Source organism: Phyllostomus hastatus, unplaced genomic scaffold (assembly GCF_019186645.2).
Source record: "Phyllostomus hastatus isolate PE091 unplaced genomic scaffold, TTU_PhHast_1.1 phas_scaffold_78, whole genome shotgun sequence".
NCBI classification, from domain to species: Eukaryota; Metazoa; Chordata; class Mammalia; order Chiroptera; family Phyllostomidae; genus Phyllostomus; species Phyllostomus hastatus.
This window is the reverse complement of record NW_025334041.1, coordinates 37,070,993-37,090,829: the sequence shown is the minus strand read 5'-3', so window position 1 is coordinate 37,090,829 and position 19,837 is coordinate 37,070,993. Positions and strand designations below refer to the sequence as shown.

At 34.3% G+C, this 19,837-nt stretch overlaps 1 protein-coding gene across 2 annotated transcripts in view; it reads right to left on the bottom strand.

The window, feature by feature from the left end:
- Positions 1 to 19,837, bottom strand: part of SEMA3D (semaphorin 3D) — a 194,516-nt gene that overhangs the window by 120,962 nt on the left and 53,717 nt on the right. For both annotated transcript variants that reach the window (XM_045828294.1, XM_045828295.1), the window contains exon 2: positions 3,540 to 3,728. In XM_045828294.1, the coding sequence (XP_045684250.1) occupies positions 3,540 to 3,690 (151 nt within the window). In that variant the 5' untranslated portion in view covers positions 3,691 to 3,728. The remainder of the gene's footprint in view (positions 1 to 3,539; positions 3,729 to 19,837) is intronic.

Here is a 19,837-nt window from a genome sequence, read left to right as displayed (position 1 = left end):
AGTCAAAGACACTGCTCTACAGGGTCAACAATGACATTTTTAGCTGTGAGAGCATGTTAACATCTAGAAGACCACAAGGTAAAAACCCTGGAAAATGCCTTCAATAAATTAACAATCTGCAGGTGGTACTTGACCGAGGGAAACCAACTCTAGTAGAAAATGCTTTGGGAGTAAATAGGAGAAAATTCAATATTTATATGTTGTAAACCCCCAAGAGAAAACTATATATAATGTTTTTCAAATTTATTTATGTAGGGAAACCTTGGGTCTGGGAACAACCATTAACATATTTCATGATAATGATATTTCATAAAAAATAATAATTGATACTACATTAAGTGCTTATTATGCTGAACACTGTCAACCTTATTAAAACTAAATCAATTAATGCATTTAGATTTACTGTTAGATTTACTCTGTTATGAGTAAGAAAACTACACCACAGAAAATAAACAGACAAATATATCACATCCAGTCATAGCAGTTAATACCTAGCAGTTTGACTTCAGAATTTACTTTCTTCCACTGTTATACCGAATTGAGTAACTGAACTAATACTAGATTAGTCAGATCAAAGAAATTAGATAAGTTAAATAGTCAGGAATCTCTACTTAAGACACATACTGCATTTCACAGCTAAATAATTATTAAATAAAAATAAAACAGACATATCCACTCATTTGTCAGAAAATTGCAACAAAACAAAAACCATTCTATCAAACATATTAATGTTTAGTTATACAATGGCAGATACAAATTTTAAAGGTGATTTCAAATTTTTCTTTTCCAGGAAAATACATGTTAGTTTTGAAGAGCGAAAAATAATTAATACTATTGGCAGTTATTGAAAATAGCATACGGCCAAAGAGGTAATGGTGAAATATTGTGTTTTTTAATATCTTGGTGTTTCCTGAACGTATAATGTTTCCTCATTCCCTCAAGGAGGCAAGAGCATGGACCTTGAACTGGAGAGGTAAAAACACACAAGATAGTTCTGCCACTTAATTAATGGCTTCTTGCTTTGAGGAAAGGCATTAAGGCTCTGAGGCTCAAGTTTCTTATCTGTAAAATGGGTAAAGAGGGGGTTTTCAGGGGATCATAAATCTTCAACATGATATAGTCTAAGTAGGGCTCCTGGACCCAGTCACTCTCCTGCTTTATAACCTTCCTAACACTTCCCACTATTTTAAATAATATTAACTTGTTTACCTGGTCATTATCTGTCTCCCTATTGGGAAAAAAAATTAAAGAGGACAGTGACTTTTTTCAGACAGTGCTAGGAATGTAGTGGTTGTTCAGTATGGAATTGTAGCATGGGTGAGTATATGGTAACTAGTAAGCAGGTTGGTTTCCTTCCTTATGTCTTATATGTGTGAGTTCAGTGTTAACTAGCTGGTGCCTTGTAGGTTTACTGTGATTCTTTGAGAAAGCAAGATTTGGGGGGTAAATATTCAAATATATTAATACCTGAATTCTTGTTATGCCAGGCTCAAAAGGATGTAGTTAAAAACAGACTACATAGACTTGGGGTGGTGAACAAACAATAAAATATACAGATGATGTATTATAGAAATGTATACCTGAAACCTACTACAATTTTATTAACCAATGTCACTCCAATAAGCTCAATAAAAATAAAAAACAGGTATGTAAACATATAGGTGACAGAGCTATATCTGTATCTATTATAAGCCATTCAAATATAAGGCAATACTAAAATTTAAGATGTAAAAAATTTTAAAGATAAAAGAAACTATAATTCATCTTAAGGGATGAATCTTTATATATTGGTGAACCTTCATTTTTCTCTTCCCTTTCAAAAGCGTCATCCATTTCCTCTTTAGTTATGTCACTTATCTTCTGGAGCTTTTTAAACAAAAAACATTGCAGATACTAGTGATTTCTATGTATAAATATCTTTAACCCATATGAATTCCTTCATGATGATGGTGAAATAGAACATGTTTATACTGTCACAAGATGGAAGTAGGTTATCTCTCAAAACTCATTTTTACTTCATCTGTAGTGTAAACTGTAGAAGTCACTGTGAGAAGCCCACCTTGTGGGAATACATGTATACATGTTATAAGATGTATGTACATTATAACACAAAATACAGAAATATAGAACATCCTGATTCAAGGTCCCTTACTCATTACTCAAGAAACAGATTTAGCATGAATAAATGTACAAGAATTCAAAATATGCAACTAAAGAGAAATCTCTTTATACAACAATAGAACCAAACAAGCTACTGTGGATTTAGAGGTTCAAAGAGAAGTCTTTATCAAACAGCATTCTTTGGATAAAATGGTTATTACATTTTTGTTGGCCTTTAAGAAATCCCTCAAAATAATCTTCTAGCTGTTCAGAATAGCTGACTCTAGTGATACTGGCTGTGTCTCTGATCAGCACATAAGCAAGTAGTTTTATCTGTTCCAGAAATTCTACGTACCCTTATACGTGACATCAAATTAGCTTTTATTATTGACATTTAATTTAAGATGAAAATAAGTTGTCCTAACAACCAGATGATATTAAAACCACTAGTATAATTTTTGCCTGCCAAGTTCAGAATAGAGGAGGCTGAGTCTTTTACATTCAATACTTAAGGTATTAAAAAAGTCAAGGGTACATTACAGGAAAGAAAACAAAAGCAATAAATCTTTGTGCATCAAACTTGGCACTCTCTGTCTTCCTTCTATTATATGTATGTATGTACATACATGTATTATACATATGTAGACATAAGATGATTAACTATAACTTATAAAAGTTTTGTTTATAGTAATTTAAATATTAAAACTTAGATTTCATTTCTAAAATAGTTTTTTCATACTTTTCATCCTTTCATACTGCCTTTTAAAAATAATAAAATTTGTATATGCTTGAGAGGTTAAAGATATTTTAGTGTCTTAATTTTTTGAAGATATTTTACTGCTTAAAAACATTCCTTCTGTAACTGAACAATAACAAAAAAATTAAAATAAAAAATAAAAAGTTCCCTGTAGGGATAAACTAGTTAGGCAGCTATGTGACATAATTTTTTCTCTTTTTTTGAAAAATAAAAATTAGCCCTGGCTGGCATAGCTCAGTGGATTGAGCGCGGGCTGTGAACCAAAGTGTCAATAGGTTCGATTCCCAGTCAGGGCACATGCCCGGGTTGCAGGCCACGGCCCCCAGCAACCGCACACTAATGTTTCTCTCTCTCTCTCTTTTTCCCTCCATTCCCTCTCTGAAAATAAATAAATAAAATCTTTAAAAAAAATAAAAACTGATTAGAACTTGCAGACCAAAATTTCCTTATTATGTTCATAAGTTGTTGATAACTGTAAACAATGGAATGAAAAGTGTATGTACACAGAGTTTAGACATCTATTTTCTTCACAAAAATAATAAATAATTGGCCTTTTTGTTTTATAATTATTTTATTAGCTGGTGTCAATACTAGAAACAGGTCAGTGAAGTGAGCATGTATTTCTGAATAAAAGGAATACAGTAATTAAAAAGACAACCTGAAAACATTTACACACATTTACCTTTGTAGGTTAGCTTCAGTCGTGGAATATTTTGCTTAGGAGTTCCAATGACCAGGGGAAACAGCTCGATCACACTTAGAATCATCAAGGCATTAAAAAGGTAAGCACAGTAGCTTCTGGACTTTGGTGTCTCCTCTCTGTTAGCATTCATGATGAAAACAAAGTTATCTTTGAAATAGTGGAAGCAATCTAAAAATAAGAAAAGAAATATTTAAAAAGAAGTTTGTAGATTTTCTAAGACTTACCAAATTATAAATGTATGAATGTATATAGATTTTTAAAAATAACTGTTCCCTTTCTCTTGTATTGCTCTTACAAATTGTTGCCAAAGAAATGAATCAAAAGTGAGTAATAAAATTCAGATCCAGCTTTACTCAGTTGTGAAAATGACTGCATAACTTAAAATCAACGATTAATTAGCATACAAGCCCACTAGTGGTTTTTAATTAGCTAAAACTAGTGGTTTTAATTAGCATTTCTTCTTCCATTTAAGGTTTTATGCAAATATAGAAGGAATCAATTCTTTCTGTAACTTGATGAATTCTTTGATCAGATAAAAACACTGACAGAAGCCTACTCTTTACCCATGTCATTCCCAAAGGAAAAGAATCTCAAGCAAAAACAAATAAAAACTGTTATTTTGATCAAGTTCTTCTTTTGCTTCTGACTTAAAATGATATTTTAAAAGTCTACCTACAGTTGGGAAAACGGGCCAGGGAAAATCTGGCCAGGACCAACAGTACAATTTTAGGCCTCAGACAAAGCAATCTTAGTTGTACCCTATATTATTCTACACAGTATAGTGCTGAATAGAAAAACAAGCTGTAAAATAAAGGGTGTATAAGAGGAAGGCAGGTTACTAGCTAGGTTGCCATAAATCAGCTGCCTTTGTTGTCTTTGTTAAGACACAGAATAAATCAAAACTCACATATTTCAAACTATTCCTAATAATAATAATTACAAATAGCATTCATTGAACATTTCTATATACTATGTAGTTTTTTTAAGTGCCTTACATAAATTAAATGACAATGCTATTTAACTAATTAAAGGCGGCTATTAGACTGATGAGGTACCAATGCCATGGTAGCCTACTACATAAGCAAACCAAAATCTAGGCCTAAGAATCACTCAAAGTCATAAACTCAAAATGCTAAATAAAGTCAATCACAAACAACCAACTGAGCCTTAAACTACAGCCAATCAAATAGTTTCTTTGCTTCTGCTCTTTCTCTACATAAGAGTTTCCCCTGACTCCTGATGGTAGAGTGCTCTTAACGTTTCTAGTTTGGACCTGCCCCAATCAAGTTGATTTTTGCTCAAATAAATTTTTAAAAGTTTTAATAAGCCTCCTTTTATTTTTTTATGAATACCAGTAACAGCCAAGGAAGGTAAGTAATTATTTCATAGATGAGGAAACTGGGGTATGAGTTTTAAATAGTTCTCTCAAGGTCACATGACAAATAAGTGACAGATTCAAACATTTGGTTGGACTGTAGCTGGAGTCAGCCTTCCAAAACCCTCAGTCTTTGGGTACTTTTCTTCGTGGCAGAACCAAATGATCGTCAACTCTTGATGCAGCCCTTGAGCTTCTCTTTCTTCTCCACGAAGTTACTGTTGTTTTTCTAAGAAGTGGCCCAGGAAAAGAATCTTGCTTTGCCTATTTCCAGAGAGGCTTTTACATGTGGGACCTGCTTCAACTTTTGTTCCAATAATTTCCGTACTTTTTTGATGACAGCTTTAGCCATATAAAAACGATTACACTTTAAGTACTTTTCTAATTATTTAATATCAACAAACATTTTATGTCCATGAAATTGAGTTTTAAGAGAAGGTCAAATAAGTAAATTTTTCTTTTTTTTTCTTTTTTTTAAGATTTTATTTATTTATTTTTTAGAGAGGGAAGGGAGGGAGAAAGAGAGAGAGAGAGAAACATCAATCTGCGGTTGCTGGGGGTCATGGCCTGCAACCCAGGCATGTACCCTGACTGGGAATCGAACCTGCAACACTTTGGTTTGCAGCCCGCGCTCAATCTACTGAGCTACGCCAGTCAGGGCTATAAGTAAATTTTTCTTATAGAAGATCAACTCTACTAAAATGCCTCCTAGACTTTGAATATCTAGATTACATTTACCTTAAATCTCAGAGTACAGTCAGTCTGAGAAAATGAAATAACAAAAGATTTATGGAAGTATTAATTTATTTATACATGATAAACATTTTATTTACTTGTTTGTTTATTTCTTTTTATCCTCTCCTGAGAAAATGTTAATTGTTATGAAAGAGGGGAAGGCAGGGAGACAGAAAGAGGGAAAGAAACATCTATGTGAGAGAGAAACATCATTTGGTTGCCTCTTGTATGCACCCTGAGCTGGGACAAAAGCTTATCTCACCCTAAGCTTATGCCCTGACTGGGAATCAAACCCATGATCTTTTGGTTTATGGCATGATGCTCCAACTGAGCCACACAGGTCAGGGCTTATATACAACAACAAACATTTTAAAGAAAAAGTACACAGTTTCCTTTTTTGTGCAAAAAACTTTTTAGTTTGATGTAGTCTCATTTGTCTATTTTTCTTTTGTTTCCTTTGAGGAGACATATCAGATAAAATACTGTTACCAGAAATATCTGAAATTTTACTGCCTGTTTTCTTCCAGGATTTTTATGGTTTCAGGTCTAACATTTAAGTCCTTGAACCATTTTGCATTTGTTCTTTTGTGTGGTATAAGAAGGTGGTCAAGTTTCATTTTTCTGCATGTATCTGCCAATATTCACAACACCACTAATTGAATAAATTATCTTTAGCTCACTGTATGGGCTTGATTGCTTTGTCAAATTTTAATTGACCATAATGGTGGGGGTTTATTTCTGGGATTTCTATTCTGTTCCACTGATCTATGTGTCTGTTTTTCTGCCAGTACCATGTTGTTTTGACTACTATGACCTTACAGTATAGTTTGATATTAGGTAGCGTGATTCCTCCAACTTTGTTCTTCTTTCTCAGCATCACTGTTGCTATGAGGGGCCTTTTGTGATTCTATATAAATTTTTGAAATATTTGTTATAGTTCTGTGAAATATGTCATTGGAATCTTGATAGGAATTATATGGACATAGTAGCATGGACATTTTAATGATGTCAATATTTCCTATCCATGAGTACCCTTATAGTACTCTTGCAACATTATTTACAATCACCAAGATAGGAAGCAGCTCAAGTGTCCATCAACAGATGAGTGGATAAAACAACTATGGGACATTTATACAATGGAATACCACTCAGCCATACAAAAATAAATTTTTACCCTTTGTTTTTGGGGTCCACCCTACCTGGTCTCAGAAAGCTGTAACCCCCCATGGCTAAGGCTGAGTGAGAGACCTCCAAACCAGGAGACACTAAGGAGACAAAACTTATTTCTCTGGCATGAACGCTGCCTGTTCTATGCCTGCTCCCATTGCTTGGTCAGCAGTCAATGATAGGTAACAATTCTCTAAAAAGAGAATGAATCTAAGACAGATGCGATCACATGGGAAAGCCCTCAGGGAAGAGACTCAGGGGGTTGTGGAAATGAGGGGGTGATCGACATCGACCCCTGCCCCCTCAGCTTTGACAAAGCCTGAGTCCTTATTCTGGCTGTGAGAAATCCAAGTTTCCCAGCTGCCTTTGTCTCCTCTGCCCGACTCAGGCCTGTGGAAAATAACAGGGGCAGTGTAGTCCAGAAAGAGTCAGCGGACCCCCGGGGTAATTAGACCTGGGGCATAGAATATGTAAGATCCTGTGAGACGTGCTTGTTGGAGGGTGCTCTTGAATTAGAATATGAAGGCATGGGCAGGAAACAAAACTAGCTTTTAGATCCTATAGCCTTTTTAAGTGATAAAACCCCAAAATCTCAGCATGAGCTCTGTCAGCCCCTTTGAAAGTTATCTATTCCTTTTGATCTTCCCTGCCAGACTGTAATCAACAAACTGTATCTGTATCTTAATAAAAGCCTGCTCGGGCAGGAAAACGGGACGCTCTCCACTAGAGTGGACATTCCGTTCATATTTCTCCACAGGACTCAGTTGTCCTTGTGTATGCTTTCTCATATCTAGAGCATCTGCAGCGTTTCTCGGTCACTGCAGGCCAGTGACTGCCTCACTTTGCGACAGCATGGATGGACCTGGAGAACATTATGCCAAGTGAAATAAGCCAGTCAGAGAAAGAAAAATACCATAAGATCTCACTCATATGTGGAATCTAATGAACAAACTCACCTAACAAGCAAAATAGAGAGAGACTCATAGATAGCAAGCAGAATGAGCTATGCTGGGAGGGGTTTGAGTGGAGGGATCAAGCAAAAAGGACTCATGGACATGGACAAGCATATGGTGATTGTGGGCAGTGGGTATAAGGGGATAAATGGTAATAAAAACATAATAAAAAAGACTTGGCAAGGTAAAGATAAATTACAAATTTTATGTTTTTTATAAAATGTCAAACATGATTTAATAAATTATATTTTCTCAGTTATGTTAATTACTTTCAAATATTCCTGTAGGAAGTACCAAACTATTGTCTTATGTATCTATATGTGTATTTAATTGTTTGACTTAGGAGATTATTATAAACACAAATAATTGAGTTGATTTAGATATTCATTTAAGAATATTACACTAAATATAAACATATCACATATTTTATTCACCTTTCATGACGTTTTCTGATGGCTTCATCTAATTAGATGTAATTTGAGATAAAATAGGAATAAATTTTTAACCAAAATAACCCATATAATCAGCAACCTTTTATGAAAAAAATTTTTAATTTCATTAATATGTATTTTAAGAAAGTCCTTACTCAAATAACATATTTGAAACAAACTCCTAAGGACAGAATTGTATTATTTTAAAGTTAATAGAATAACATGCTTATGCTATTGCCACAAGACAGAGTCACTTTATCTGAGCCATAGAAAAATTTATCAGGATTAACTTTAAATTGTGCTTTGAATTGCTAAATCTCTTAAGGCATGCATCCTTTTAATTTTTCAATTTGACATTTACATAGTAAAACAGATGCATTCTTTGACTGCCAGATTCTCCTTATAATATTGCTTGTATGTACATGTATACACATGTGCATGCATAAAGAGAAGTTCAAGGAAACAGTGAAACCTAGTTAAGGGTTCCCGAAAAGCTAGAAGCATGATGGACTTGGTTAGATTGCTGAGGAAAAGGCAGAGAGTTAGCATAATTCAGTAAGATGGGAAAAAGAAGAAACCAAAAAGGAACTTGACCTAACTCTTAAACGTGTCTCATGCCTGTCCTGGTACCTAATATATTATGACACAGATATGCTGGTACTCCACATCGCCCTTGATATTAGATCATGTGTGCTGCTTCTGTCCATATTCATCAGGTTTCTCTAATACCGTTTGCCTGTTCCTTTCACTTTTGCCCATACCCAGGTTAGCAGAACATATGTATCTGATTATAGCAGATCCACAACCTTGACATACAAATATGTATTCTTCCACCGAGTCATGCTCTCTGAAAAAAAGTGAAAGTCAAGCTGAATGTAGAGATTAAGTATATATTAAATTTTGTACTAAGCTCAGTTTTTCTGAACCTCTGGACATGTGAAATTCCACTTTTTTTCATGACATGTAACAATGCATGTAACATGAATGTATGTTTATGCACAGAGGCAAAAGAGAGGAAACTTTCCATATGTGCATTTTATTAGCAATAATGACTTCAGTACAGGACATTTCCTGGGAATTAATGGCCAGTTGGGGTTAATGGCCCTTGGCTGTGCATTGAGATATCTACTCCTCCAACTGGTCATTAATCGCTATGACATGCCCTGTGCCTCCAACACTATAAGTTAAGAAGATTGATGTTTTGGTTTTCAATGAACAGTAGTCATACTGTTCCTTGTAACCCAACTCATTAATATTGTTAAATAAGTTAAAAATCAAAGCCCTGCTTTACTTGCTACTGTGACATTCTGATAAGTACCTACACGTGCTGAAACATACGCTAAGTGAGGGACAAACTAAAACAAACCCTGAACATGCTGGAACTTTTTTTAACTTTAAATATTTTTCTACTATAAAACAGTCACTCTAAAAAATATGCTTCTCCTGATTCTTTGTTTTTATTTCCAACAATCCTTTGAATTTAATAGTTAATCTGTTAATTGAAATAATTTATGGGTTAAATGTATTGTCAACCTCTCCACTAATCTATTGCTGTTTTGCTATCTTCTAGTGCATGTCTGTGTGTGTGTGTGTGTGTGTGTGCAATTCGTGTATGCACACATGTGTGTGTCCTGCATCTGGGAGGAATTATAGAGAGAAGTAGGTGTGATTTAACCTCAAGTGGGTGGATTTAGCGAATTGCATAGGTTATACTGCATGCTACCGTCTGTAACAAGCTCGACCTGGAGCCAATTAACTGCATGTAATCTATTCCAGATGTTCACTGGGACAAACGGCACTCTTGGGGATCTTCAGATGTGAAGCCAATGGGGAGTGTTCTGATTATGAGAGATTTTTACACTGTTCCACTAAATCAGAGATCCAAATGCATAATCTAATACTCAAGAAGGCCTTGTACCATTTCCCAAAGGAATGCAGAATCCAGAACTTATTAGATGGATGCTAACTCATCAAAAATATTATGTGAGGAGCTAGGTATATAAAATTATATATGTGAACTTCATTGATTTGCCTTATTTAGTTATATCCATTGATTCTAAAAGTCATTAGGGCAAGATGATGTATAATTAGGATGAAAAAGTAGATTCTGTACATGAAACAAAAATTAATATGAATCTTCACACATAAAAACCTTGAACAGTTAAAGTTAGGATTCTTCCTCGGGTTGGTGTGTGTGTGTGTGTGTGTGTGTGTGTGTGTGTGTAAGTAGTTAGGGGAAGGGAGAAAAAATTTTAATTTATAAAGAGCTACTTGTTCTTCATACCTTCATGGTGCACATAGGGTCACTTGAGTTTTGGGTGTTTTTTTTTTAATTCAGGAGACATGAAGGGCTATGACCACCCCCACATTAAAAGTACTAGTGTCTGTAGAAACTCATTTTGGTTTAATTGTAGCTCCTATTTTTGAGTTATTGTTTGATTAGATCATTTTCCAGTATGGTATATAAGATTGAATTATTAGTAACATTACTTTGTGGCAAAAATATGGACAAGAAACCAAATAGAAGTTGTAGAAGAAACTTGAGAGCTAAAGGAACAATATAGGCAAACAAAAAGCTCTATGTTAGCAGAGGGCTATTTTATATTCCACTGATCAAGGGTGATGATATCAAAGAAGAATGCAAGTAGTATGTATCAAGATCCACCAGGATAGAACTTAGAATGCTGAAAGTTTCATATACATTTATTTTATCTCATCCTTTCTGAATTTCTTTCTGCATTTTCTAATATATGTAATGTCCTGCTACTTTAGTATAGTCGGGGGTATTCAATAACTACACAAGTGTACAGCACTGCTACCAATGAGTAGAATAGGTAGGGTAGCAACTTTTGGTTAAAAAATTTTAACTGTCCATTTATGGGCTTCATTGTTTTCACATGCCATGAATTCCTCATTAATTGATATGTTCCCATAGAGTCTGGAAGACCAACTGATTTTTCAGATATCATGGGGAAGAGACTTACATTTAAATAAATGTTAATCTACTTTAGCCAGTGATATCTCACTACATACCAAACTAAATATTAACAATCAGTAATCAGTTGTTTAAACACAATGTTTACATTTCTAAAACATACTGAAAGGATATTGTTGTGTAAATATCTGCTCAACAAAACACCATTGTTATATGTTCCTTGAGTTTGCATGCCTTTCAGCTTTGTACTTATAGCCAGATGAAATTCTTCAAGATCTTACCCCAATGAATCCATCTCAAAAGAAAATAATATAACAGTAAGTCTTCAGAACAGAAATGTGCAACCTGTTAGATTTAATGTTGTGGACTGCATTTTTTCCTGAAGATAACAGTAACAACAGAACAATTTTGTGTGGTAAAGAAGGCCTAAAGAACTCAGAATCCACAAGGCCCAAACTGCTCCAGAACTTAATTAGCATATTTACATAAAATATTACAATACTACTGTAAATGATCTTATTGCTAATCATCTTCCTCATCTTAAATATCATATCAATGTGCTACTTGAAGCGGAGCAGTGATATTTACCAATTTGTAGGTCAGAGAAAGCACCAACAACATAAAGTTGGTCTCTCTTAAAATTTAATCCACAATTCAAAGATATTTGAGATCTTGCTTTTCAAACTTCGACACTCTAAAGAGCAGTATTTTAATCCATGCACTTTTTCATGATCAAAATAAACTTATTACACAACCTTTGGTATTCTGATACATTTTTTGAGAATTGTAGAATATTTATAAACATTTTATGAAAATATTTATAGAAATTATAGAACATTTGTCAAATTTTAATGTCTTCCTTTTGTATGCAAAATATAAATGTGTATTGTTTAAACTGATTGCTTTGTTAAATCATAATACTCTCTGTATCAAATATTCTGATATGTGCCACTTACTGTTTAAAGAATTTTATTTTTCTAAGTAGAATATTGAATAAAACAGATTAGGAATTACTGCAATTAAAAAGGCAAAACAAGTATATTTCCTTAAAATAACAAAACAAGAAATAACCATTTGTTTATCTTTGAGAAGTTCCTTTCTCTAATTTATTTTATTCCTTATATCTCTTGGCAACGTCATGATTAAGAAACAGAGTACTGTTTTGGTAAATACCCCCAACTTTTAAATTTCCTGAAATGTACATTAAGTTTAATTTAGACATTCAGTTATACATCCAATAAAGGTGTACCCAGATTTTATATTTATCTAACATTTCTGCTAATGTGGGCAATAAATAGGTTTCACATCTTCTTAAAAACTGACTTTTCTATGACAAATTAACAAAAGAATCTAGATGCAAACTAACTTAGTGGTCCCATGGTTTCTGAATCAGAAAAACTGTACACTAGGAGACCCATCTTTCAAAGCAACATAGATGTTTTGTTGCATGTAAAAACAGGATCATGGCGCTCGCTTCAGCAGCACTTATACTAAGGTCGAAGCAAAGTAAAGACTAACAAAGAGAAGAGCATGGCACCAGGGTAAAAATGACAGGAATATTTTATTTCCTGACCTGGTGGTCCTGTTTTTTACAATTTCACATTAATTATGTTTTCCAGTTAAAAATATGTATTGAAAAGGTTACTATGTTAAAGGAAGAAAAAAAAAGATTTTTTTTTATCACTCAGCATACTTCATAGGACTGCAGGGAATTCATCATATCTTCAAAAACAATATAGGGAAGTTATTAGTCGCCAATTTGTAAAACGGATATGAGCCTAATATAAAACCATTTGTGTATAGGAAATAGTATTTAAGGAAGTTCCTTAAAAGGGGAGGAAATTTTCCCCTTTGCAACAGCATGGATGGACCTGGAGCAAAAAAGAAAGAAAAGAGAAGAAACTCATGGGCATGAACAACAGTGTAGTTATTTCTGGGAGAGTGGTGGTGGGGAGAGGTGGAGGAAGCTTAGAGGGGATAAATGGTGGACAGAAATTTGACTTGGGGTGGAGAACACACAATACAGTGTACAGATGATGTGTTGTAAAACTGCGCACCTGAGTCTGTAAAAATTTGTTAACCAGTGTCCCTCTGATAAACTCAGTTAAAAATAAATAAATGAATGAATACAGCATGTAGCAGAAAAAATGTGACCTTGTATTTCATATTCACATAAATCCTTCAGGAATGCAAGTATTTTTGAGATCAAAAAACGTAAGTGAAATGACTTCTCTGCAGCCTTATTTTTTTAAATGTAAAAGATGTGCTAGACATATTAACACTATTTGTTTCTTTCTTCACTACTTAATGAAACACCTAAGGGATATAAATATTTCTAATAAGGTAAGGCATTCCATCTGCATAGAAAGATGACTTTAAATAATTCACTTCATAAACATAACACTGTCTGGGATAAAAAGTAGACAGTTTGTGAAAGGAGTTCGGTGTAATATGTAAAATTTAGGAACCAATTCTTCATATCATATTTGAATTTCATGATATTTGATCCTATGTGACTACTAAAAATTAAATAAGTATAATTTATTACATTACATTTAAATGTAATTTATTACAATTCAAAATTAAACAAATAAAAGTAATGTGAGTAAATGTAAATATAATTAACATTATCTTATTTATTTTAACATATTGAATTCAACAACTGAATATGAACAAGGCAGTTTCTTCCAACCAAAAAAAAATTGTCCACCACTTTTAGCAGTAATAGTTTTTAAATGATTGTTGTTTATATTTCTAGTGTTAATGACATATGCTAATGGTTTTCATCTTGGTTTTGTTCTAAAGCCTTACACCATGCCCAGTACATAGCAAGTGATCAAGGAGTATTAGCCATCTTAAAATTATTATATTCAATTTGTTCTAATTTTCTTTTTAAAATTATTTTAAGTACGATAGCAAATAATGGTCATTTAATAATGACCTGAACATCTGCCTATATAAGTTCTATAAAATAAAGACTTTCCAGGAAAAACAGTATATAACTTCCAAGAGTATGAATCCAAATGAATAAAATAATTACATCTCACCAAAACAAACAAATGAACATGCAAGCAAATAAACAAATCCGATTTCCATGGCCTATGAGGAGACAGTCAGAGGTAGTTTGAATATGGTTATGAATGATGAAATATAATTGTATCTGGAGTGCTTCCAATGCTGTTCATCTAAATTGAATCATGCAATTTTCCAAGAAATGGAAAATAACTAGATGCCTAATAAAATAATATCATGTAAAACCATAAAATAAAAAATATAATAAACATTGGTGAATATGTATAACATTTGACTTTAATATTTTCACTTGTACTAAAAAGATTAAAAGAATTAGGTTTATTTTGTTGTCTTTTCCAGACAGAATACAAATTTAAATAACTCTCTGAGTTATGCAAAAATGAAGGATATAGTATAATAATAAATTATATATTCAAAATATAGCAATAACTTATGTCCATAACTCAATATATTCTTCATACTGGATAGAATACATTATATGTATATATGCTGTTCTATATGTTTTTAATTTTTTCAACTACAGTATTAGTTTCAGGTGTTCAGCATAGTGGATAGAAAATCACATACTTTACAAAATATTCCCCCAGATACTTGCAGTACCTAACTGGCACCATGCATAGTTATTATTACAATATTATTATTTTTAATTATATTTTATTGATCATTCCCTTACAGTTGTCTCAATTTTTCTCCCTATGCCCACTTCCCCTCAGAATCCCCCACTCCCACAGATAATTCCCCACACTATTTTTCACATCCATAGGTCATGTGTACAAGTTCTCTGGCTACTCCATTTCCTATACTGTAATTTATATGCCCATGGCTATTCTATAACTACCTATTTATACTTCTTAATCCTCTTACTTCTTCACCAATTCCCCCACACCTCCCTCCCATCTGGCAACCATTAAAATGCTCTCCATATCCATGATTCTCTCTATTATTCTTGATTGCTTAGTTTGTTTTTTAGTTTCAATTGTTGATAAGTATGTATTTATTGCCATTTTATTATTCATAGTTTTGATCTTCTTCTTGTCTTTAATCAGCCCATTTAACATTTCACATAATGATGGATTTGCTGATGATGAACTCCTTTAGTATGTTCTTCTCTGGGAAGCTCTTTAACTGCCCTTCAACTCTAAATGAAATCTTTGCTGGAAAGAGCAATTTAGCTGTAGGTCCCTGCTTTTCATGACTTTGAATAATGCTTGCCAATCTCTTTTAGCCTGCAGTTTTGTTTTGTTTTGTTTTGTTTTGTTTTGAGAAATCAGCTGACAGTGTTATGGTAATCAGCTTACTCCCCTGTAAGTAACTAATGCTTTTTTCTTGCTGCTTTTAAGATTCTCTCTTTAACTGTTGGCATTTTAATTGTGATATGTCTTAGAGTGGACCTCTGTGTAATCATCTTGTTTGGGACTCTCTTTGCTTGCTGGACTTGTATGTGTATTTCCTTCACCAAATTAGGGAAGTTTTCTTTTACTATTTTATTAGTTTTTTATATAGATTTCTAATTTCTTGCTCTCTCTTCTTCTTCTGGCACCCCTTTGATGTGAATGTTGGAAAGCTTGATGTTGTCCCAGAGGCTGCTTACACTATCCTTGTTTATTGGATTCTTTTTTCTTCTTGTAGTTCTGAGTAGTTGTTTTTGGATTCCTTATGTTCCAAAAGATTGCTTTGATTCTCAGTTTTATCCACTCGATTGTTGTTTCCCTGTAAATTGTTTTCTATTTCAACTTGTGAATCCTTCATTTCTGACTGGATCTTTTTTATGCTGTTGAGGTCCTCACTAAGTTCCTTGAGCATCCTTATAACCAGTGTTTTGAACTCAGCATCTCACAGATTGCTTATCTCCATTTTGTTTAGTTCTTTTTCTGGAGTTTTGATCTGTTCTTTCATTTGGAGGATGTTTCTTTGTCCCCTCATTTGGCAGCCTCCCTGTGTTTCTTTCTATGTATTAGAGCTGGTATGACTCCCTGTCTTAGTAGTGTGGCCTCATATACTAGGTGTCCTGTAGTGTCCAGTGACACAGCCTCCCCTGTCACCTAAGCTGGGTACTCAAGGTACGCCCTTTGTTTGAGCTGAGTATAATCTCCTCTTCTAGTTGAGCCTTGATTGCTCTTAGCAAGTCAATGGGAGGGATTTACCCAGGGCAGTCAGCAGCAAGGACTAGCTATGACCATTGACCACCAACCTCCACCCTCTGTGAAAGATCATGAAGGGTCAGGGTAGTGGTGCTCCAATGTGGTCTGTAGCTGTCCACTGTCCACAGTATGCACAGGCTTTGGGGTTTCCTGGATGGTGGAGGCCAATGTCAGCACCCCCTTTGTGTTCTGCCTGGGCCACCCTGCCTGAGCTATAAAGCACTCTGAGGCGGAGGCTACTTGTGCTGGGCTTGGAGATTCCCAGGCAAAGTCATGCTGGCTGCTGCTAGTGCTGGACCTGGGTCCACTTAGCAAGATTCATAGTGTCTGACAGCTGACTAAGGCAGGCCATTACTCGTTTAAGAGCATTTAGGAAATTGTGAACCATGAGCCAAGATCAGCCATTCATATGGGAAAGTCACTGTTAACAGCTTGGGTGGGCCCATAAGTTGGGTGGGATGCAGTCTCAGGGGATCTTCAGGTTGGTGCAAATAGTTTTAGACAGGTTTTGGATTCTAAGATACAGCACCCATTGGCAGCTCTATGGCTCTGTGGTGCAAGGGTGCAGAAAAGGAACAATGGCTTCTGCCTGCCTTTCTGTCTGGGAGAAAACTTCCCACATCTCTTGTTGCTGGTGCCTTTCAAGCAGCTACCCTGGTGCTGGAGTTCAGAGGGAGTTAATCTGAGTAAGTCTGTGTTTGGGTTCTTTAAGTGGAATTTCTTGGGACTCTAGAATTTCTTCTACTGACTCAATCCCCACTGTATTTTGCAGTCAGAAGTTATGGGGACTTATCTTCCTGGCACTGGAATCCTGGGCTGTGGGGCCTGGTGTGGGGCTGGGAGTCCTCACTCCCAAGATATCCCTCCTGAATTTTTATATACAACACTTGGATGTGGGACCAGCCTGTTCCATGTCTCCACCCATCCTACCATTTTGGATGGGTATGGTTTCTGTATTCCATAGTTATCAGACTCCCATTCAACTTGATTTCTGATAGTTCTGAAAAATGGTTGTATATTTTAGTTGTAATTTTTATGGGGTTATTCAAGGAGGTGAGCCATTTTTACCTATGCCTCCATATTGACTGGAATTACCCCACAATATTTTTATTATATTTCATATGGTGCACTTTACAGCCTCATTATTATTTGTTATTACCAATCTCTATTTGTCCAAGCTTTCACCTTTTTCATCCAGTCCCCCAGGCACCCTCATATATATTTTTTAATTTTTATATGTCTATCCACCTATCCTATTCAATTCAATGTAGTAGTATTTTCCATTCCCACCCCTCACCTTTATGTTTAAAATGGGCATAAAAATCTTTCATGAACTCTTACTAAAGTTCTTTGTGTTTGACTTTCCTGAACAAATTACTATGACTAATTATGATTCCACTTAAGAAGTTTTCAAGTTTTATAATTTGTTGACTTCTTTTGACATATGTATAGGATTACTTCATTTTATTTTTAGGGGATTATTTTAAATAGTAAATTTAAATATTTTTCTGGTATGAAAAATAATCATGTTTAAAAGTAGTTATATTTTATTCAAGATCAATTTTTACAAGTAATTTTACTTACATTAAAGTTGTCATTTTACTGTATTATAAAGTACATTTTGAAATTCATATCAGCCTATAAAAAATGGTTGATCTAACTTCATTATTAACACTCTATGATTATATGTCATAATATAGCAAAACTTTGATGTATAGCAGGAACTCAAAAATAAAGCCTAATTCATTGGCTATATTAACCCATAACCCATGGAAGCAAAACCTCATAACTGAAAATAGGACAAAATTAGATATTATGTTAATATTTTACTAAGTTAGGTAAGTTAAATAAAACTAAAAACTTGCAATTACATTTCAAACCATTCCAGATCTGTAAACATGCCAAGTTTTATTTATAACAGGTTTCAAAATTGCTGTATTTATAGCATACCAAAGATTTGAGGTTGTTTTTCCCACAGATTCAAGGAGCTATTGTACCTCTTGGAACATCTTAATGCATCTGCTTGCTCTAAGAAGGTATATTACTAGCACACATTAAACATATTAAAAATTCTTTGCATAATTAATAATTACTCAAATAACATTTGCATAAGAATTCAATGTTTGTAAAACATGAGCTTTATTGTCCTCACTATGTATATTTCAACTCATGTTATTCAGAAACAAATAAAACTAAAAAGAATGACTACTGTATAATAGCAAATAGCAAATAGTATTAGTGTAAAATAATTAAATATTGTGTTAGAATTAATACAAGTTTTAAACTTTCTTTATATGTGCCATCATAAAGTATGACTCTACAACACTTTCAGAAACACTATTCAGGTTCACTGAATATGCAATATGGAAACAGTGTAAACCTTGTTTAAAAGATCATGGCTAAAGCCGAATTGATTCCCTTTACCTACATTCTCTCTTTTTAAAAAGATTTTATTTATTTATTTTTAGAGAGCCGGGGAGGGAGGAAGAAAGAGAAGGAGAGAAACATCGATGTGTGAGAGACACATAGATCAGTTGCCTCTCGCACACCGGTAACTGGAGACCTGGCCCACAACCCAGGCATGTGCCCTGACTGGGAATGGAACCAGCAACCTTTCAGTTCACAGGCCAGCACTCAATCCACTGAGCCACACCAGCCAGGGCTACCTACATTCTCTTAATACATATATGAGGGTAGTTTCTAAATTCACATATTTATATATTAAAAGGAACTTGCAATTACTCACTGTATGATCAGTATGCCTGTGTAAAGAATACATCGGGATGCTATCTTAGGAAATTCTACAAAATTTTCAACTTCTGTATCAGGCAGCCCATATTTCTAAACACTCCTTCTGGTCTTCCTTATGTAAACATATTTTGCCTATATTTTTTTTTGCACAATTGCTCTTTTGAAGCCATGTTTTCAATATTTAGCTGTGCAGTTTCCCTTCCACCTTCATCATCATCCTTATCTAGTTCCCTGCATGTTAGTATCAGTTTCTTCTTTTTTGAGATATAATTGACATATAGCATTATGTATATTTAATGCCAGATTCTGAACTGTATTTAATCCCATCAGTATATTCTCAGCCATATCTATAGAGCTGAATGTAAGTGGCCATCCCATGTCTTTCTACCTCACTTAGACAAGCAGGAGATTCCTGAGTTGAGCACACAGCACAAGTGTCATTTCCCCATTTTTATTTTTTACATATTTCTCTTAGAGAAAGTATCCTGTCACCTTCTACTATATGTCCTTCTAAAGCTAACTCAGTAGTGAAACTAGCAGTGTAGTCTGGATTTTACAATACAGAATCCACCTTAAATAATCTCTCAAGAGCCTTGATAACTGAACTCATTCATTTTTACCACATGGTTTATGTAGCAACTAGGATGAAATTCTTAATTCTCCCAGGGGTATCAGAGACTAAGAGCTCTGGTCCTGGCTCTGCTAGGTTTGGGTTGTAATCTTTGTTTTGTTACTTATCAGCTTTACACTCTGAGA